This window comes from Mustelus asterias, chromosome 14, assembly GCF_964213995.1.
Source record: "Mustelus asterias chromosome 14, sMusAst1.hap1.1, whole genome shotgun sequence".
Taxonomy (NCBI): Eukaryota; Metazoa; Chordata; class Chondrichthyes; order Carcharhiniformes; family Triakidae; genus Mustelus; species Mustelus asterias.
In genome coordinates this window covers 89,084,334-89,107,040 of record NC_135814.1, presented here as the reverse complement: position 1 = coordinate 89,107,040, position 22,707 = coordinate 89,084,334, and the positions used below count along the sequence as shown (strand labels likewise).

General features: G+C 41.5%; 1 protein-coding gene across 16 annotated transcripts in view; it reads right to left on the bottom strand.

The window, feature by feature from the left end:
• tra2b (transformer 2 beta homolog) overlaps nt 1-15,634 on the bottom strand; it is a 31,918-nt gene extending 16,284 nt beyond the window's left edge. For 2 of the 16 annotated variants that reach the window (XM_078228858.1, XM_078228864.1), the window contains exons 1-3: nt 15,432-15,613; nt 12,005-12,065; nt 14-279 (exon numbers count right to left, since the gene is read on the bottom strand). Coding sequence is in view for 2 of the 16 variants with exons in the window: in XM_078228852.1 (XP_078084978.1) it covers nt 15,432-15,467 (36 nt within the window). In the remaining 14 variants the exon portion in view is untranslated. Of the gene's footprint in view, nt 1-13; nt 4,140-12,004; nt 12,066-12,676; nt 12,717-15,431 lie in introns of those variants that run through there. The other 14 variants (XM_078228856.1, XM_078228863.1, XM_078228852.1 and 11 more) reach the window with 12 other exon arrangements.
• Between the last annotated feature and the right edge of the window lie 7,073 nt (nt 15,635-22,707).

Below are 22,707 nucleotides of genomic sequence, written 5' to 3'. Positions count from 1 at the left end.
GACTAGAAATTACTTAGCGTAGTGCTTTCTGATTCCAGATACTTCTGATCTTAACTTCATTCTATTTCTTTTCTTCATTCTTCAGTTTCAAATTCTCACTTGGTTCATCTTCCCACTTCACACACTGCACACATTCTATTTGTGGGACTTCGTGTCTTTTTTTTAGCATGCATTCTTTTTTTTTTCCCCAATTCAGCTTCACTTATTCCTGAGCTTCAATTATTACACAAAACTTGTCAATTGACTTCTTCCACATTTCTTTTCTTCATGAACATTAACCTTAACAAAAAAAGAACAGGATGAGGCATGTAATTGCAGAGAAAACCTGTGCTGAGATTAGCCAGTTACAACCAGTGAAACTTTTCATCAAAGATTCTCATCTGCAACAACTGTAGTTATAGGAAATAAAACTATGCCAAACAGTCGACTCTGGTAACAGCCATAGGCAGGATTCTTAACCAGGGAACAAAAGGGTCGACGTGAACACTTGGGCACTCAGTTACAAACTAAGTGACCAAAGGTACTCATACCTTAAGGTCTGTAATTGGCAATGATTAAACATTAGAATGGTATCATCTCAGCTATTGTTATGACTTTGTTTGCATCTCACTCATCCTCCTCCAGTGGAACTATCTGGAATGGGCTTCCCCACACCAGTTGCCAATTTCACTCTGGTCAGCAAGTATGAGGCACAATTCAAGTTGAATTATAACATATGAACTGGATAGACAAAACTAAATTCTGTCTCAACCTTCCAATTTGGGGGTCAAGAGCACCTAAAGAACTGGAGCTTAATGCCAGTATAAGTCACCAAAATGGTCACTGTAAACATATTGTCAGACTGATACTCACCATCTCCTAATCTCCTACCCCATTTGTTTCTTACCTGGAGGCGCACACAATGCTGAAATGTTAAAAACCCGTTAGCCACAATTTAAACTGAAGAGTAACTCATTTCAGCTGAACAGTTATTCATCGAACTGGATCTTCGTGGCACCAAAAGGCCTGTGTCACTCCATCATTCACCTTGGAATTAGCATGTCACTGAACAAACAGTTTAGAAATACATGCATCATGCAGTCACGTATTAGCGTCAAACTCAAAGTAGTGCCCACACTGTAAATTGATGCACCCTTTTAACCATCATAAACCAAGTACAAATTTAACACATCTTCAAAGATATCAACCTATTTAGGTTTGCCCAGTCAAGATTTCATGTCTGTGTAGCATTGTGAATGAAAAAGCTACATACTAAACGTTTTTAGAAATTAGATAATTAATTTGAAACATTAATTTTACTTCAGCCATTTATGTTGTCAGCTGCTCAACAGTGTGCCAATGAAGGTGGTTTATGAATAAATTGACTGTATCACTATACAACTGCTGAAATGAGTTGACTTCTCCAGAATGGGGCACTAGATACTCAAGACTATTTATTCAACTACTTGTTCTGAACAAGTCAAAGTTCGTAGAAGTTGATCAGCTCCAATTTCATGAAAAGATGTTTCCCAGGGAGGGAAAATGGATGGGAATGAAAATCAACACTTTGGACCAACCTGAATACCACTGTTTTAAGAAAACAGGGTGACTATAAACTTAGGACCACCTAAAAAAGACAGTCCAAATTCAGATTAACTTGGATTTCAGGACCATATTTTCACTTATTCCTACTGGTAACATGTAGTTGTGGACCAGCTCATTGACTTGTCTGACAGACCCAGCGAGGACCATTGTAGTAAACTTCTGTTAAACTGACTGAAATACAAGGAACAAAGATTTGTGGTTTACCAAAAAAATGAACACATACAGTGGGCCACAAGGATCCAACTTGAGGAAAGTTACCCTAAGCATAGATTTGTTCAGAGTATACATCAAATGCAAAGACTTCTTTCAATAAAAGCTATAACACAAAAGCAAAATACTGTGGATGCTGGAAATCCAAAGTAAAACCAGAAAATGCTGGAAAGACTCACCACGTCAGGAAGCAACTATGGAGAAAGCAAGAGTTAACACTTGAGATTAATGAACTTTGAGCCACTGACCTGAAACATTAACTCCATCTCTCTCTTCACAGATGTTGCCAGACCTGCTGAACATTCCCAGTATTTTCTGTTTTTATTATAGCTGATAAATACTGGATATATAAGCTAACACCTTTTGACAGGTGTGTTCATTTCAGTTTGTTATATTAGTGGTGGAGAAATGGTCAAAATTTCACCAATGCTTCTGATTTGGTGGGGAAAGCCTCTTAAAAGCTTTCACAATTTGCTGAGTTCTGATCTAGTAACAGGAATCTGCGCCATCATTTGACTAATGTGTTGCACGTGGTACAACTTGGCCATGTCACACTGTTTCTTGGTTTAATGGTATACCAACATTAGCCAGAGGACAGGCCTTAAGCAGTCAGTATTGTAAGCTTTCTGATCATACTGCTGTGATGGGTTTGGCCAACAATCACAGTAGAGCAACATAATTTTAACCACTCAAGCTATTTATTCAACTTGTATAAAAATTGGAATATATGAGCAGTAAAAGAGCCACAGGAAAAAGAAACACACCAAATCAGCCAAGAAATAATGTTAGTATTTTAGATCAGCAAAACAAAATAAATCCACTGCTTTGCTATGCCACTATCTAGCATGCTTACTGCCAGCCAAATTGCTGAAGTCTATGTATTTTTCAAAGGGCATTGCTGATCAGCTGGAACCATCTATGGGGTCAGATAATACTCAAACACTAAACTCCTGCCTAAACCAGCAAAACTAAGCTGCAAGGTAGCAACTCTTAGTACCAACTCATTAAGTATTAAACAACAAATGCTAGGACCTTGTGTACAATTAAAATACCATTTGGAAACACATACTTGTAAATATGAGGAGATCTGCTGAATATCTTACAAGTAGTTTGCTTACTTTAATTGCTTGCAAACTGCAAAGCTCTTTCAGATAAGAAGAGCTGTGCAATAAACGCCTATACATTCTACAAGCTGCCTGGCTCTTCATTATCCTAACCAAATTATTTTGGTGATTATACCAACCACAAATGAATGGACTGAACTGACAGGAAGAGCATTAAAAATACTAACTTCAACACACTCCCCATAGAAACTGAAACAAGTCAATATTGCTGACCAATTTCAAAAAGGCTTTCACAGGACAAATATTAATATAAGGCTCAATGACTTAACAACTTGGCTTCAGCTCACACAGTGAGGTTACTGACTTTGTTAAAAGTACTTCACAGTTGTGAAACTTCCTGATTTTTAAAAAAAATTACATTTCTACTTGAATTGCCCCAAATCACTAATTCTACCAAAATGCTCTCAAAAATGATTTTGTTAGTTAAGAGCACATGTCAGCAAGATTCAAATAATTGAAACAGCTCAAGTCTTCATTGAGCAGCATATTGCATTTTACAGCGTTACATTTCAGCCTGCAGGAACCTCTGCTCCTGAAAACTATTGCAGATTATATTGCAATCATTGTTTAAAAACATGCTACACTGTCTCTGCAGCTTAAACCGCATTGGAGACAACAAATTTTGCTCGAAATGTCATTGAAAGTGAAAACATATATAGATGTTACACTTTTTATACTTGCGCACTGTTGGGATAAGGCAGCCTGGAACAAACATTTGGCTAAACCTCTGTTCTCGGAACACAAAGCATTGGGACATTATTCTTTTCACTTCACTGGAAGAGTGCTACTTTCCACGTAGACCGCGCCCTTCAGTGGTATCATCCTCCGCCAGGTTTGAGGTGTCAGGTCATCTCATTTAGCAATATCCTCACATCAGAGCCCAACACCAAGCTTTTGGATGAGCTATTAATACAAGGCAACATCTGCATCAAACCTTAGCAAGAATGCCAAGGGAGCTAGATTTTTGTATGGCTGAATTTGTGCCAATGCCACATGTGCGCAGTTCTCATGTTTTACTTTAGTGTTTAGGAGCATGGGGCAGGGTTATGGTTCAGGAACCAGAAACTGTGGATTCCATCGACCCATCTTTTAGAGTTTTAACTCCAGCCAGTGTGAAACCTCTTTTTGTATAAAATTAGGAAAATAATTTGGGCATTTAATGTAATCTTAACTGCTACAAGGGTGCAATTGCTTGAGACCCAACAGTCCATTGTTTCAGTTTCAACATATAATGCGAATTAAATGCATATTTCATGTTTGTAGATTTTTGGAATCATGTTTCACAAAGCACCCCAGAAAATTGTAAAAGATTTGCCATGATGGTTGTAGGGCAGGCCTGTGAACTCCCCATCACTGACCTAAACTCAGTCTGCCCATGCTCTTCCCTCCAGCTGCAACATTAAGATCACTACTCCCCAAATGCAGTCTTCCCCACCCAACACAGCCCAGACCTCGGGGGGGGGTTCTTTCCCTCCGTTTTGGGGATTAACTTCTCTGAAATTGATGTCGGCTCTGGATCTCTGTGCAGTCAGGTATCGGTGACCATCTTGCGTTGCCATCATTCGTTGGCAGGACACAAGCATTTGGGGAAGGGAGATGAGATGAAATCAATCACAGCCCAGCCAAAACAGATGACAGTCATCTTAAACATCTTGATTTAATTAACAGAAAAATTCAAACTAATCGTTCCATTCCAACATTTTAACATAGAACGAAAGAGAGAACAAACAAGAACAAACCACCAACTTCAGCTGTATTTAGACACAAGTGCCTGAAATTAAAGAACAAGGTGCTATCCCATTGAATAACACCAACTGGGCTGGGGGTGGTGAAAAGGAGCGGTAGAGAGAACTAATTCAACTTAAATCTAATAATTTGTATTTAAATAATGCCTTTAAATGCAGTGAAAATGTTCCAAGGTATCTCACAGGGACATAATCAATTATGCAAAGGCACACAAGATATTAGAACAGGTGATCAAGATTGGTCAAAATGTTAATTTTTAAGGGGGAAGAGACAGGTGGTAAAAGGCTATTCCAGGATTTAGGGCAGAGGAAGCTGAAAACATGTTGCTAAAGGTAGAGCAATTACATACAAACATACAAATTAGGAGTAGGTCCCCTGAGCCTGCTCTGCCATTTAATAAGATAATGGTTGTTCTGATTGTAACCTCAACTCCACATTCCTATCTAACCCCATAATCTTTCACCCCCACCCCCCCACTTGCTTATCAAGAATATGACTCATGTTAGATATGTCTTAAAAATATTCAAGATCACTGCTTCTACTGCATTTTGGGGAAAGGATATGAGGGGAAGGCAGGATCAGGCTGAGTCAGATGATCAGCCCTGATTACGGTGAATGGCGGAGCAGGTTGGAGGGACTGAATGTTCTACGTCTGCTCCTATTTTCTATGAATAGAATTCCAAATGACCCTCAGAAAAAATTCTTCACCTCTGTTTAAAAATAAGGAACCATCCATTTCGACAGAGGAAACATCCTTTCCACATCAACCTTGTAAAGACGTCTCAGGATAAAACAGATGCACAAGTTGCCACAATTGGAGAATTGCAGAAGCATTGAGAATCGCAGCACAGCTAACCATGTCAAAGGTTATGGACAGGCCAACAAGAATTGCTAAAGGGGTTAAACTAGCTTGAAGGGATGGAAACCCAAAAATAAATTCAGAAGGAATAAAAACAAAGTTGGGATTGGAAGGCAGAAAATTAGCAATGAGTTTGAAAGATGTAAATAAAGGCTATAAAATAAACAAACGAGTTATCAGTGATAAGTGTTATAGACTTCAATGCAAGGAGACTGGTGAGTAAGGTTAGGGCATATACGAAACTGCAATAGCATAAGCTATTATTGAAACACAGCTGCAAGGGCAGAAATGGGCACGCCAACATTCCAAGTTAGAGGGTTTCAGAGAGAATAGAGTGGAAGAATACAATGTTGGTTGAGAAACAATTATAGCTGTGAGGAGAGATAATATACTGGAAGGATAATCAGACGAGGCTATATTGGTTGAAGTGAAGAACAGAAAAGGGGCAATCACACTGCTAGAAGTGCATAACAGGCACCAAAACAGAGTGAGATGGAAGGGCAAACATGCGGGCAAACTGCAGAAAAATACAGAAGGAACAGGGCTGTAACAATAGGGGATTTCAACTGCCTTATTAACTAGAATAAAGTCAGCATAAAAAATATAGAGGACGCAGAATTCTAAAAATACATTCAAGAGAACATTTTAACCAATGCACAAGTCCAACAAGGAGCAATTCTCGATTTTGGGAATGAAACTGGCAGAGTATTTCAGTGGTAATAATTTAGTTAGATATAATAGTTATGGAAAGGAATAAAAGTAGATCAAGAATAAATATCCAAATTAAGGAAAGAACAATTTTACTGAGATACAACTTGACAAAAGTGGATTTGAAATAGCTAGTTGAAATGTCAGAGCAATGAGAAGCACTTGAGGATCAGCCTTCGCAGAACAATTGGACCGATGCAGTCATTGGACTCAAGGACGTTTATGGATGAGGTAAACATAGCGAGGGGGAAATATTAAGAGATTTAGCATCTTTGGAAGTGGATAAATCGCTGGGCCCATATGAAACATATCCTAGGCTGCCAAGGGAGGAAATAGCAGAGGCTCCAACAATCAGTTTCCAAACCTCCAGTTCCTGGCATAGTCACTGAATATTATACCCTTGTTTAAGGATGGAAGGGGCAGGCCTAGTAGGGAAGCAATAGCTTGAGTAATTGCAGACAAGTCAACCAGCGTTTGAATTAGTGAAAAAATTCTGTGACAGTAAAGATCATCATTCAGAAAGGCCCAGATTAAGGTCAAAAGGAGGGATGATGAGGGTAACACCTTTAATGTAGTCCACATGAATTCCAGCATGGCAGACCAGAAAGTAAGAGCCCACAGGATTCAAGGGGAAGTAGTAAAAAGCATGGTGTAAGACTCAAATGCTTCTTCCAGGGCTCTGTTAGATCCCTTGCTTTCCACAGCGTATATCAATGATTTAGGCATATATGTCAGGGGTATAACTGAGAAGTTTGCAAATGACAACATTTGGTTGCATGGGTGATAGTGAGGAAGAAAGCTGTAGAGTATTGGAGGGTATTAAAGACTGATCAGATGGGAAGAAAAGCAGCAAATGGAATTCCATCCGGAAATGTCAACTAACATACCTGGGGAAAACGAACACAAATAACAGACGAAAAAAAGGGTAGGATATTCAAATATCAAAGAACAGAGGGACTAAAAAGTGCACAGCCACGTATCCCTGGAGATAGATAGGTAGATTAGGCAGCTAAGTCACTACATGGAATGATTTCCTTTATTAACCAAAGAACAGAATATAAGAGCAGGAAGGTTCTGCTTGAACTGTATGTGACACTACCTAAGTCACAGCTAGATTACTGCATACAGTGCCTGTCACCACATTACAGGAAAGACATGATGACTCTGGGGAGGGTACAAAGTAGATTTATAAGATGTTACAAGGAATGAGAATTTTAGCCAGGATGAAAGATCAAATCAGCTGCGGTTATTTTCTTTGGAAAACAGGAAGCTGAGGAAAGAGTTAATTGAGGTGTATAGAATTAACGAGGGGCCTAGATAGAGTGAATAGGGGGACCTATTCCTCTTAGCAGGGAGGTCAATTGCCAAGGGGCGTATATTTATAGTAACTGACCAAAATCTGATGAATGATTAAATGCATGAAATGTCATAAAGTCTTTACTCTTTGCAGATGCTGCCAAACATGTATTTTCAGCATCTTGCTTTTTTCCAGATTTTCATGATTAGAGTGAAATCCAAGAGAAATATTTTACTCATAGTGGAACTCTCAGCCTAAAGCATGATAGAGGCATAAACCCACTCCACGTTTGAAAAATACTTTGATATTCACTCAAATGTCAAAACTCAAAGGGCCACAAACCAATTAGGATGGAAAGCTCTTTTTCAGCCAGCACAGGCACAGTGGGCTAAAGGACCTCATGCTATGTTGTAAATGTTGTATGTTCCCAAAAATGAGGAGAGATAACTTTCCTTTGTCACTGCTGACAGTGACACATATCAGCAGTATTAGATAAAATGGGAGCCAGGAAAAAAGATTGAGTGATCAGCAGTTTATTGGGAATAGGGTTAATGGAGCAGGAGACAGGCCTCAAGATAAATTTGGAGAAGACATGAGGGACAGGAGAGAAAAATTGGCTGACTGGCAAATAGCAGAGTGGAGATAAAACGGTTCTTTTCAGGATGGCAGCCAGTGACTAGTGGAGTTCCTCAGAGGTCAGTGTTGAGACCACAATTTTTCACTTTATACATCAATGATCTAGATGAAGGAACTGAGGGCATGTGGCTAAGTTTGCAGATGATACAAAGATAGGTGGAGGGACAGGTAGTATTGAGGAGGTGGGGAATTCTGCAGAAGCTCTTGGACAGGTTAGGAGAGTGGGCAAGGAAGTGGCAAATGGAATACAACATGGGAAAGTTTGGTAGGAAGAATAGGGGCATAGACTATTTTCTAAATGGGGAGAAAATTCAGAAATCGGAAGCACAAAGACTTGGGAATCTTGGTTCAGGGTTCTCTTACAGTTACCTTGCAGGTTGAGTTGGTAGTTAGGAAGGCAAAAGCAATGTTAGCATTCATTTCGAGAGAACTAAGATACAAAAGGCAGGGATGTACTGCTGAGGCTTTAAAAGGCTCTAGTCAGACCATGCTTGGAGCATTATGAATAATTTTGGGCCCTGTTGCTAAAGAATAATGTGCTGGCCCTGGAGAGGGTCCAGAGGAGGTTCGTGAGAACAATCCCAGGAATGAAAAGCTTGACGGCACAAGGGTGGCACAGTGGTTAGCACTGCTGCCTCACAGCACCGGGGGACCTGCGTTCAATTTCCAGCTTGGGTCATTGTCTGTGCGGAGTCTGCACGTTCTCTTCGTGGATTTGCTCCGGGTGCTCCAGTTTCCCCTCTCAGTCCGAAAGATGTACTGGTTAGGTGCATCGGCCATGCTAAATTCTCCCACAGTGTACCCAAACACTGGAGTGTGGCGACGAGGCAATTTTCACAGTAACTTCATTGCAGCGTTAATGTAAGTCTACTTGTGACACTAATAAATAAACTTTACGAGGCGTTTGAGGACTCTGGGCCTGGAGTTTAGAAGGACAAGTGGGGTCTCACTGAAACTTACAGAATACTGAAAGGCCTGGATAGAGTGGGTGTGGGGAAGGTGTTTCCATTGGTAGAAGAGACTAGGATCCGAAGGCACAGCCTCAGAATAAAAGGACAATCCTTAGAACCGAGATGGGGAGGAATTTCTTCAGCCAGAGGGTGGTGAATCTATCGAATTCATTGCCACAGAAGGCTGTGGAGGCCAGGTTACCAAGTACATTTAAGACAGAGTTAGATAGGATCGTGATTGGTAAGGGGATCAAAGGTTAGGGGGAAAAGGCAGGCGAACGGGTTCAGAAAATTATCTGCCAGAATGGAGGCGGACCAGGCACAATGGGCCGAATGGGTTAATTCTGCTCTTCTATCTTATGGAAAGAGAATGATGATATTCAGAGCAAGGGGAGGGGTGCCTTGAGGAAAATTTGGCTCATTGGGCTCATACTTAGCAATGCTTTATCTCTAAACATTTGAACTCTCTTTACTTTTCACTCCAAAATCTAACACTAATAATAATGATATCCCAAAGTCACATTTTTAGAAACATGGGAGACTGTGAACTGTTGGTATGCAGTTCAGAGAAAGATACAAAATAGCCTCCATCAGTATCAGTATCTATGGCAAGGGATCCTGATCTTGCACTCAGCAACACTTGCATTTTTTTATTCATCCAGAAATATTGATGGAATGTTACTTGTACTCAAACAGGCATTTTTGTCAATGACACACACTCACTAAATGGGAATCAATGACATCATCTTCTACTTTACCCTTAGACAACCGATGGTCTGAGAAATTGGGTAATTTTGTATGCTAAGGAATTTAAAATATCTTGCAAAACCACTGAAGATCTGTTTCCTCTCTGCATTGTATGAATGCACTGAACCCAACTACTGCAATGTATGCAGGGGATATGGGGTTATTTTTATTGTGATCATGTCTGTAAATACCATTGTATTACAGGATATTGTTCACAGCTGGGTTATACTGAATTCTGAGTTTGTTTCTGTGAATGCATGTGTGTGTGTGTATGCATGCAGGCTCTTAAATTTGCTTTCATCCTTGGGCTACACAATCTAACAAGGTTTCTACAAATATCAATTCTTGGGAGGCAGATCTACATGTTGCACAGCAGATAAAAGCCTCAAAACAAGTTATACCTACCTATCTCCAGCGCTGGCAACAAAGGTCTTTTGTCCCTGTCCTTGCATTGCAAATTATAGGAGATATTGGCAACTTCTAATGCATGCTTCACTTACAATGGAAGGATTAGCAATCATCAGGGGAAAGAAAATTATATTGATTGTATTTTGCGCTGCAGATATTTAAAATTATACCAATATATTGTCTTAATTTATAATACTACAGTAATTGCAGAAAAATTCCAATTTTATTTTAATATGGTCTCAAATACATCATTTAATTAAGTAGTCATGGCTACCTAAGTGAGGAAGATGATTATGGCTTTGTCAAGGCAGAGACATGGTAATGTAAAAGTGAAAACATGGCCCTTTAACAAAAATAACAAACTGTACAGCACAAATGTCAATGAGGCGCAGATTAAGGAACTGAAACATAATTCCACCCAAAACTGCAACCAAACTTATCACTGGCCACTCTTCCTCCCTCATATCTACTGACTTTGTCCATCTTTCGAAGGACTGAACACATTATATGTCATAAACAGTCTTTACTCTTTGCTGCTTAACATCTTGCTTTGTTCAGATTTCAATGTATGCAATTGATTTTCCTTTTCTGCATTTCATCACTACATGGATGAAGCACGTCCACTGGTTATTTATTAGTCTCCAGAATTCTCAAAAACAGTCACTAATCTGAGTGTGTCCTATAACTAATGCCCAAATGATAGGTTAGCAATCAATGGGGATAGGGGGTTAAAAGGTATTGAAGTGTCCAATCAGCCATGATCGTATGAAATGGCAGAGCAGACTCAAGAGTTGAATGGCCTACTCCTGTTCCTATGTTCCTAATGTTGCTCTCATCTCCTCTTTGAATAATATCCTACACAAATGTATATGCTTTCATGAAAGTATTCAAAAAAGTCTTGAAACAGACCAATCCAACGGAAACGCTAAGTTATGTGAGTGACCTCATATTTCCAGGCGCTCAAGTGAGACCAAACAGGAGATGAATCACGGCCAAATACTTCGATTTAGGTTTTCACAAAAAAAAGGCGACAATATCCTACAATGTGATAGCTATATGACAAATAGGGTTTGCAGAATATGATCAAACACTGGCAAAAACCCTGAGCAATAAACATAGAATTTGACTTGGTCATCACAAATCAGTAGCCCTGAGGTTGACATCCGAGCCCATTATACTGCCCATAAAAGGAACAATATAAATAATGGTTTTGCACAGATCAGATAGTATCTGAAAGAGAAAGATGACTGACACTGCAGGTACAAACCTTCATTATAATTCAGACTTCATCAATTCTAAAAATGGATTCCATCTAAAAACATCAATACTTCATTCCCAGATGACGACTGACCCACTGTAATGCTTCCACCATTTTCTATTACCAAAGATTTCCAGCATTTGTATTTTTAATGAAATTTCTCAAGTGGTTCAAACTATTTCAAATTTGAATTGCCTGGATCCCAGTGTCAGTACAAAAATCATTCCATGCACATTTGTAAAGTGCATTCGACACATGTTGAATTAATATATTGATTTTGAAAATTGACTCTGAATTAACAACTTTCCCATGTGTCAGTGAGCAAGATTACAACAAAGAAACCAGATTTAATTAACTCGGCCAAGTGGCTTCAGTGGGTAAATAACAGCCATAATTTCAACAATTGCAAAGTACACAAATACTGAAAACCTTAAAATTATTAACCTATAGTACAGTATGTAAATAAAAACAACGAACCTTTAATGCTTCTATCTTCTTTTGTCTTGGGACTCTTCCCTCATCAATGTCAGTGACACTACTAATAAATGTAAAATAACAGGATGCTCTGACAAACACTTTAGGGAGAGCTCCAACATTTTTTAAGCCTCTCTAAATGCAGGATAACAAAAAATAAATTTCCAGACATATGAAGAATAGGGTCTGACCAAAATTAAAGTTTGCTCAGTGGTCAAAAATACAAGTAAGTATTTCCACAACCGTATTCTGGAGCATTCATAGTTGGACTTGGTGTATGGATTCACATGTCAAATTTAAAGCAATAAATTTAGAAGGAAATACAAGGCACCATTTTAGCAGATCACATTTTTAAGTATTTGAAATAGTGACTGTCCAGGTTCTGTAAGTTGCTGTCAGGGCACAATGAAGTTACGACACTGTGCAAAGGAAGCAAAACATGGACATGAGATGGAAGGGGACAGGGGGAAAATTACCAATACTACACATTCCTAATCTCAACCTATGCTGCTTGTGAAAAGGGGTGAGCAGAATGTAAGCATTTTCCCATGGGTGGGAAAGCTCTTTACAGCCGAGTTCAACTTTTCACAAAAGCATCAGAAGACCCAGAGGAAAGTGGGCAACTGCTATTCTTAAATGGAAAGTATGAATGCTGAGCCCTAATATCTTACTTACATTTTGGAACTCCCTCCCCCTTGTCTTCTATTGTCGGTAGCTTCGGTTATATATCAGGGTTTTGGGAAAAGGAGGTTAAGAGAAAAATATTCGCACAGTGATTTGATAAAATACATTTGTCAGTAAAAATCATGGAAACTGCTCCTCAGTATTCAAACCTTAAAGCTGCAAAGCCTGTTAAATATGATGCGATATTTGGCACTAAGTCCAAATTAAATCTGTTTTCTGATTATAACTGTAGATTCAAGGCAGCAGAAATGTAATCTGTACTCCATCCCCATCAAACCCTAGACTTCTGACAAAGCGTTATTTTGCATGTTCAGGGCAGGAACAATACTGAAGTAAATTCATACCATCTATTAATATTAATGAGGTTCAATTAGATAAAATGTAGACAAGGCATATTAATGCAGGATGTAAAAAGCGTGTTACTTTTGGAGGGGAAACTATTGAATCATGTAAATTTGAGCACTTGAGATTAAACACTCTGCAAACTGCCAACTCCATAAAACAAAACTTTCAAGTTTTACTTCCCAATTCCCATCATGCCACATTCACCAACTGCCAACATCCATAATTTACTTCCACTGTCTAACTGTAATGTTTCACCACCCTCTCTCTCCCAAAATGGTTACAGCTCCAGGAAGCAGTTCTGGATATTACCAAAAGAACTGTTAATACTTGACTAAATTCTGCTTGTAGCCTAAGGATCCTGGATGCACTGCAGAAAGCATAGGAAGACCAGGCCGTTACTTGCATGTTCTTGCTGCAGCTTCCTCCCCAACCTACCCCCATTCCCCACAAACAAAAACACAAGGTTCAGTTATTTTCCCACACCCCTCAAGAATCCCAGTTGAACTATATTCTATCAAACTATGGTAATTTACCCCCTAATTACACTTTTTTAAAAAAAAAGTCACAGATAAATCTTAAGTTAGGCTTTCTTGCCTATTGAATGCATTAAACTGCGATATGAACTAGCCGCGTTGCAGGCAGGGGGCTGCACATGGATCAAGACTGCAGGAGGGCAGCACTGGCATGATCCACAATGAAAGAAATAGAATAGAATCACTAAAGTGCAGGTGGTGGCCATTTGGCCCATCTAGTCTGCACCACCTCTACAACAGAGCATCCCAACCAGGCCCTATCCCCATAACCTCATGTTTGCCCCATTAATTCCCCAAACCTATACACCTTGGGACACTAAGGGACAATTTAGCATGGCCAATCAACCTAACCTGCACATCTTTGGACTGTGGGAGGAAACCAGAGCACCTGGAGGAAACTGTAGTGGGGGATACAGAAACTTCTGCTTTGAGACTATTAAACCAAAGTAGATTAGTTTAAAATAGGGACTAGTGTGCCTTATATATATTAAACATATATCACTTAAATGATATACAACGGTATTGCCTGTATAAGCACATATATAATCATTTTTGAAGTACTTAAATTGTACTTTGGTATTTTCTTGTGAGCTTCGACCAACAAGCTGTTTACTCCTTGGCATAATGGGAAATAGGTTTAATTAGACAGACGACATTCTGTTGGAACAAAGTATCAAGCATATATTATCAGGGTCAGGCCAGGCAAGCTACATTACCAAGGTTTTTGAAATGGATAGAAGGATTCAGCCTCTAGCGGTAATGAGTAGCTGCAATGCCAATTCTACTGATAAGGGGGCAGGAAAACAGACAGGGAAGATGACTCCCTTATTGTTCTCAGGATTGCAGGTGCTAGGAGCGATCCTAGAACCTACCAGATTTGCATAGGGGCAGTTACCAGGCAACCGTTGAGGGGGGAGGGGGTCTATGGGTTCAGTTGACCAATTAATTCCTAATTCTGCTAGAAGGCAAAGTGCTATTGGCCGAAGTGAATAAAGTGTATTAATGTAATTGGATCATCCAGTTTGGATGACAGGTGGTGCAGGAAGATTAAATCTTCAGAAATGTATATCTGTTATGCCCATGTGATGTAACATCAGAGAGAAGTTAATATGTGGTCAAATAAAGAACCGCATACTATCCTTTGCAAAGTCTTTGTATTAGCTCGGTTCGGCAGAATACAAGACTCCCCAGTGGGACACCCCAAGAAAATTCCCCCTGCAGAAACCCACGCAGACACGGAGAGAACGTGCAAACTCCACACAGAAAAAGTGACCCAAGGCTGGAATCGAACCCAGGTCCCTGACGCTGTGATGCAGCAGTGCTAACCACTGTGCCACCCTATAACCCCACCCCCCCATTCTTAAATAATGAAGGCAAAACTCATGTCTTAAATGAGGAAAGGTATTTAAAAATAAAAGGCAGATTTTAAAGTGAATCCACCCACAAGCGCTGAAAAACAATAACTAGCCAAATGCAAAGAAATGCCGCTTCACTGGAGCCCAAGCAACTCCACCATGGCCAGGTACTTTGATTGACACCGACAGGCAGCCAATCACCAGGCGCAGAGTGTAACCCGCCCCCAGGCGGCTTCCCCTTCCCTCATTGGTGCAGCCCCGGCCTCAAGGTTTGACAGGCACCCCGCACACACCAATCAGAGCCCCCCGTCCCCCCCCCACGCGACGTCGCGCACAATGATTGGTTCTCCTGGCGAAACACCGGAGCCAATCGGACTGAAAGGGGGAGGCGGGACCTAGCGGTGCAAAAAAGGGGGGAGGGGCGGCGGCTCTTCACCAGAACATTCGCACAGCAGATAAAAAAAACACCCCCGAGACACAAATAACATCGACGGTATCTCGACAAAAACTCACCCTTTCGATATAGGTTTGTTCTTCCGTGTCGCTCATGTCGGCGCCTCTGAACGCCAAATGCTTTTCAAACTGTTCAAGAGAAGGGGGGAGGGAGGGAGAAGAAAGGGGGGAAAAAGGGGGGTGAAAAAAAACAAAAGCTGAGCACGAGAGCCCCAACCGACGCCACCTACCTCGAGCTCGGCACTACAGGAAGTGACGTCGGTGGCCGCACGTATTTCCGGCCGGGGTCGTTGCTAGGGTCCTTTGTTGTTGTTGTTGTTGTGATTCAGGAGGTGCAACTTGTGCCTCACTCTGCCAACCAGTGTGGTCCCGGCTATTTCATTCCCCACTCCAGCTGCAATCGGGAGAGTTTAGGAGCGCACCATTTGATTTATTATTGTCACATGTATTGGGATACATTGAAAACTATTGTTTCTTACACAGGAACATAGGAATTAAGAGCAGAATGTAGGCAAATTCAACTTTGAGCCTGCTCTGCCATTCAATCAGGTCGTGGCTGATCTCTCCCTGGTCTCAAATCCACCTCCCCACATTCACACCCTTTATTCTCTCTGTGGACAGCCATTAGTCTTATCATAGAAGCCCGACAGTACAGAAAGAGGCCATTCGGCCCATCGAGTCTGCACCGACCACAATCCCACCCAGACCCTACCCCCATATCCCTACATATTTTACCCACTAATCCCGCTAACCTACGCATCTCAGGACACTAAGGGGCAATTTTAACATGGCCAATCAACCTAACCCGCACATCTTTGGACTGTGGGAGGAAACCGGAGCACCCGGAGGAAACCCACGCAGACACGAGGAGAATGTGCAAACTCCACACAGACAGTGACCCAAGCCGGGTCCCTGGTTTGTCCCCTGGTTTCTGTGGCTCTGACTCATCTTTCGTTCCCTCACCCTGCATATCTCCCACTTTCTGTGCCTTTTAGCTTTGACAAAAGGTCACCTGGACTCGAAACGTCAGCTCTTTCCTCTCCGTACAGATGCTGCCAGACCTGCTGAGATTTTCCAGCGTTTTCTCTTTTGATTCCACCTCCCCACATCCCTCGTTCCCTTTCTTTATTAGAAGTATGTCTATGTCCCTCTTGAAACCATTCAACGATTCAGACTCCACCGCGCTATGGGGGAGCGAGTTCCACAAATTCACCACCCTCTGCAAGAAGTAGTTCCTCCTCTATACAGACAAAACATACTGTTCATAGAGTACATAGGGCAGCATGGTGGCACAGTGGTTGGTACAGCTGCCTCACAGCGCAAGGGACCAGGGTTCAATTCCCAGCTTGGGTGACTGTCTATGCAGAGTCTGCACGGTCTCCCAGTGTCTGTGTGGGTTTCCTCCAGGTGCTCCGGTTTCCTCCCAAAGTCCTGCTGGTTAAGTGCATTGGCCATGCTAAATTCTCACTCAGTACCCAAACAGGCGCCAGAGTGTGTCGACTAGGGGATTTTCACAGTAACTTCATTGCAATGTTAATGTAAGCCTACTTGTGACTAATAAAAAAGCTTTACTTTTCAATATCGGGAAGGAGTGCAAATAATTACAAGCAGATGTTAATAAACTTACTGAATGGGCGTCTTTTCGCAGTAACTTCATTGCAGTGTTAATGTAAGCCTACTTGTGACGCTAATAAATGAACTTTTGGGGACAAGGAAAGGAAAGGGTGCAGAATGTCATAGCTAGGGTGTAGAGAAAGATCAGCTTAATATATGGTAGGTCCATTCAAAAATCTGAAGGCAGCAGGGAAGAAGCTGTTCTTGAGTTGGTTGTTATGTGTTCTCAGACTTTTATATTTTTCCCAACGGAAGAAGGTGGAAGAGAGTATGCTCAGGATGCGTGTGGTCCATGATTATGCTGACTGCTTTTCCGAGGCAACGGAAAGTGTAGACAGAGTCAATTTATGGGAGGCTGGTTTGCATGATAGAATGGGCTTCGTTCATGACCCTTTATAGTTTCTTGTGGTCTTGGTCAGAGCAGGAGCCATACCAAGCTGTGATGCAACCAAAAAGGATGCTTTCTATGGTGCATCTGTAAAAGTTCGTGAGAGTTGTAGCGGACATGACAAATTTTCTTAGCCTCCTGAGAAAGTAGAGGCATTGGTGGGCTTTCTTATGTCATAAATCAGGTCAGTAATTCCAAAGTGTTTTATGAAGTCCACCTGCATCATAAGTTTTGCAATTTGAATTTGGCTAGGGTAAGCACGAGAGGTTTCACTTCAGGTATGATTCGGATGACCCACTTTTATCAAACAAAGTTTATTTAAGAGTACAGTTAACATATAGCAATAACTTTTAGCAATTACAAACAAGTGAAAAACAACCATGATATTGTATAAACCTTAACAAATCTATGAAATGTTCCAGCGAAACAAACTTCCCTATAAACATACTCCAGCCACAGCTTTATCGTAGAAAATACGAATGCTAACATGATGCTGGAACGTAGTCCTCTGGCTGGAGAATTGAAACTCTGACTTCCCGGCCTTGTAACGTCCAACAGTCCACGAGGTAGTGATAATGCCATTGTTTGTCTTTAGTTTTCAGCCAGCGAACAACAGCAAGAGACAGAAGTCTCACTCTGAGGAAGGCAAGAAGACCTGCTTCCAGCTAGCCAGCAGAAGTTACAATACCAGGGAGAGAGAAAGAGAAAAACACTGCTTTTCAGTCTGATGTCCAAACACCTTCTAAACTAAAACAGCAGCCAGCAGTCCAAAACTGAAAATGAAAGAACTCCTGTTACCTGACCTGTCAATCATTCTTCCCCCTAACAATGCAAAAGGTCATAAAATCCCAGACACTTCTTGGAGCCCAGAGTAAACAAAATCCCATTGAAACTTCTAAGCAGACAGCTTGGCAACAATGAAAAAAAACCTGCTTACAAACTGCAGAGAACATGATTTTTTAAAAAAATTCTTAAAGGTACATGAGCATCACACTGCATCAATGTGGAGGGACCAAAGCAGGTTCTTGGTGATCTGGACACCTAAAAACCTGAATCTCTCGACAATTTCCACTTCTTCCACTTCTTGTCTCAATGCCATATTCCTGCTTTCTCCCCACAATGTTTGACTTGATGCCCATCAGTCACTTCCCTCATTCACCCACAGGCTGCGCGGCACAGCAGCAGCCATTTAATCAGGCTATGACTGATCTGCACCATTTGGTGCTTCCTTAGCCAGCCCTCATCAAACAAAAAACTTCCATCCTCCATGAAGAGCCTTTTGGAGTGTGCCTGGAGGGAGGTGATAGCCTACTGGTACTATCGCTAGACTATTAATCCAGAAACTTCGCTAATGTTCTGGGGACCCAAGGTCAAATCCAGCCACAGCTGATAGTGGAATTTGAATTCGATTTAAAAATATCTGGAATTAAGAATCTAAGGGTGACCATGAAACCATTGATTGTCAGGAAAACCCATCTGATTCACAAATGTCCTTTAGGGAAGGTAATCTGCCGTCCTTACCTGGTCGAGCCCACATGAGACTCCAGAGCCACAGCATTGTGGTTGACTCTCAACTGCCCTCGGACAACTAGGGATGGGCAATGAATGCTGAGCAGCCAGCAATGACCATGTCCCACGAATGAATTTTAAAAAAAGTTCCACATTTGCTTTACCCTTTATGTGAAACAGTGTTTCCTGATTTCATTGCTAATTTTTGGATTGTTCTGTTCCCCAACCTCATCTTGTTCTGGATATCTAATTTAAATCACTGCTTAATCTTCTATTCTCAAGCCTAGTCCATCCAACCTGTTCTTACGATTTAGCACTTTAAACCCCAGCATCATCTGGTGAATCTGTGCTATACACCGCCAAAGATCAGTGTCCTTCCTCAGCTGCAGTGCCCAGAATTGAACGCAGTCTGCCAGAGTAGAGCTCTGTACAATTGCAGCATAACTTCCTCCCATTTGTATTGCAACCCCCTTGAGATGAAAGCAAACATGTCTAATTTGTAGTGCACTTATCCCTTGAGCTTATTGGTGTCAATTGTACAGTGGCCCAGGTTGCAAAGCAGCACCAGGTGGGGATGTCTCCCTTTGCATTTCCCAATTTCAGATCTTTTCTAATGTGCCGAGGCAGATGACTAAGCAACTTCTGCAACACTAAACTGAATCAGACAATCAAAATAAAAGCATAATGCTGCCACGGGGAGGTGATGGCCTAGTGGTATTATTGCTAGACAATTAATCCAGAACCTCAGCTATTGTTCTGGGGACCTGGGTTTCGAATCCCGCCATGGCAGGTGGTGGAATTTGAATTCAATTAAAAATATCTGGAATTAAGAATCTACCATTATCAATTGTCGGAAAAACCCAACTGGTTCACTAATGTCCTTCAGGGAAGGAAATCTGCCATTCTTACCCTGTCTGGCCTACGTGTGATTCCAGAGCATCGGCAATGTGGTTGACTCTCAACTGCCCTCTAAACAAGGGCAACTAGGGGTGGGCAATAAATGCTGGCCAGTCAGTGACGCCCATGTCCCACAAATGAGTAAAAAAAGAATGCTGGAAATCTGAAACATAAACCAAAAGTGCTGGAAATACTCAGCAGGCCTGGCAGCACCTGTGGAGAGAGAAACAGAGTTAATGTTTTGAGTTCAATATGATTCTAAAGAGGCTTTATTTGACACGTTGACTGGAACTTTACCACCCCACCCACCACGGGAATCGGAAGGGGCCAGGGGCGGACCATGGAAAGGTCCGTTGACCTCGGCAGGATTTTACGGTTTTGGGACGAGCGAGGCTGTAAACTCCCCCCCCCCCCCATTAACTCTGTTTCTCTCTCCACAGATGCTGCCGTCCTGCTGAGTATTTCCAGCACTTTCTGTATTTATTTCATATTTGAATCAGACAATTTGTGGTATGAAAATGAGAAGGTATTGATTTTAGTTCTTCTATATCATTTTATTAGTACCTCTTATTTGGGTGGATGGGAACACACTTGTGGTTTTCGTGGTATTGGAGCTGTATAAAACAAAACATGTGGGAGGATAGGCCATCTGCTCCCAGTTAAGTGACATTATTTTTTTTATTCGTTCATGGGATGTGGGTGTCGCTGGCTGGGCCAGCTTTTATTGCCCATGAGGGCATTTAAGAGTCAACCACATTGCTGTGGATCTGGAGTCACATGTAGGATGACAAATCTCCTTCCCTAAAGGACATTATTGAACCAGATGGGTTTTTATGACAATCAATGATGGTTTCATGGTCATTACTTTTAATTCCAGATTTTTACTGAATTCAAATTTCACCATCTGTCATGGTAGGATTCAAACTCAGGTCCCCAGAGCATTACCCTGGGTCTCTTCTGGGTTACTAATCCAGTGACTATACCACTGCCTCCCCTTAGGACAGACAAACAGGAGTAGGCCTTTCAGCCTCCGAAGCCTGGTCTGTCATTCAGTTGGATCATGGCATCTTGCTTCCACAACACTAAATACCCTTACTTCACAAAAATCTATCGATTGTTGGCTTTGAACTTTTTAATTGACTTCCAATCTCAACAGCTTCTCAGGGGAAAGAGTTCCAAATTTTGTGTGAAATGCTTCCTGATTTCACCCCTGAATGGCCAAGGTCTAATTTTAAAGGTTATGGCCCCTTGTCTAAGCACCCTCACCAAAGAAAATGGATTTGCCCTCCAGCACCTCTCTGTGTCTTTCTTTATGTATTCGCCCAGACAGTGAATACTGGGAGGTTATTTCAACTAGGAGCATCTTAACAGATCCCAATCCTGTCCTTACCCAACGTGTATACGAACAAGATATTCAGCAGGTAGATGGCAATCATAACCTGGCTAGCTTAGGGGACTAAGACCTATTACAATACCCAAATGTTAGCTCAGTTAACACTACAGTAACTGAGAACAGGAGCTGGGATCTTGTGGTCTGATTGATTTAGCTATTCACTGTTGTAACCTCCAGGTTATGAGCAGAATCTTTATATCATTTCTTTTCTACTCTTTTTTTGCAGAAGTGATTCGGGATTTGGCAAGTGCTTTTCACAATTACTCAGTGTTATCAGCAACTGGTCTAGAATGTAGCAACTTTCTGGATAAGACTGTAGTGGGTGATAATGTGAAACAACAATGAGAGGTGGAGTGGGGCGAAATAAAGGTGCAAGCCAGGGACAGATGGAGAGTTTGCCTCTCTGGAATATTAACTCTCGAACAACGGACACTTGTCCTCGGTTTTTATAGTTACTTGAATCTGCAGATCCCACCGAATCTCTGCGTCTGTTTACAAAAGGGTGAGCAATGTGTTGCCTGGTCTCTGCCGGTGCCCTATTTGGCCAGTCACTTGGTAATAGTCTGTGGGGGATAACTGGCATCTGATGTCCCTCCGTCCTGCTGGAGGTTTGCACAGCTTCCATCCAGTACAGGCCTCAGACATCTTGACTGAAAGCTTCAGTGGGAAGCATGTACACTCCTTCCTTCAGCTTCGCTCCATTATATGAATACGCCTAGCATAAGGCTGTTAGAACGTAACCGATAATAACATTGGATCTGTTGTAGTTTGACCAATGGTAACAAGCTGTAAGGGTCAGCTGACAAATGATAAAATGATGTGATGATTAGCTGACTCAGTACAAATAAGAATCTGTTGGGAATTGTTAAATTGCTTGGAATGGCCCAGGGTGAGGCCTCAAGTATTGGAGTAATGAAGTTTCTTTATTAAACCCTTCTCTTTGCTTTATAAGTTGGAGCAAGTTTTGTTTTATTTTATATCCTACATCTGAAGAGTTCCTTCTGGAGGATCAACAAAGGCAACTGATAACATACACCTGTGTGATGGGGGGCAGTGTATGATGATACGAAAGCAAAGTAGTGATTGTGTTGTGCCACCTGGTTTGTGAAGACCACTCCAACTCTCAACTTTTATCTGTCTGGTCTTCCCAGGCATCCAAGGGGGATATCACACCACTTGATCAAGGACATAATTCAATCCTGTTTTATCATAGGTACATCCACAATGCTACTAGGGAGGGAATTGCAGGATTTTGACCCAGCAACAGTGAAGGAGTATATTTCTAAGTCAGGATAGTGAGTGACTTGGAGGGGAAGCTCCATTTGGTGTTCCCAGGTATCTACTACTCTTGTCCTAGATGGTCGTGGGTTTGGAAGGTGCTGCCCAAGGACGTTTGGTGAGTTCCTGCAGTGCATCTTGTAGATGACACACGGCTGCCACTTTTCATTGATGGTGGAGGGATTGAATATTTGTGGAAGGGGTAGCAATTAAACGGGCTGCTTTGTCCTGGATTGTATCAAGCTTCTTGAGTGTGG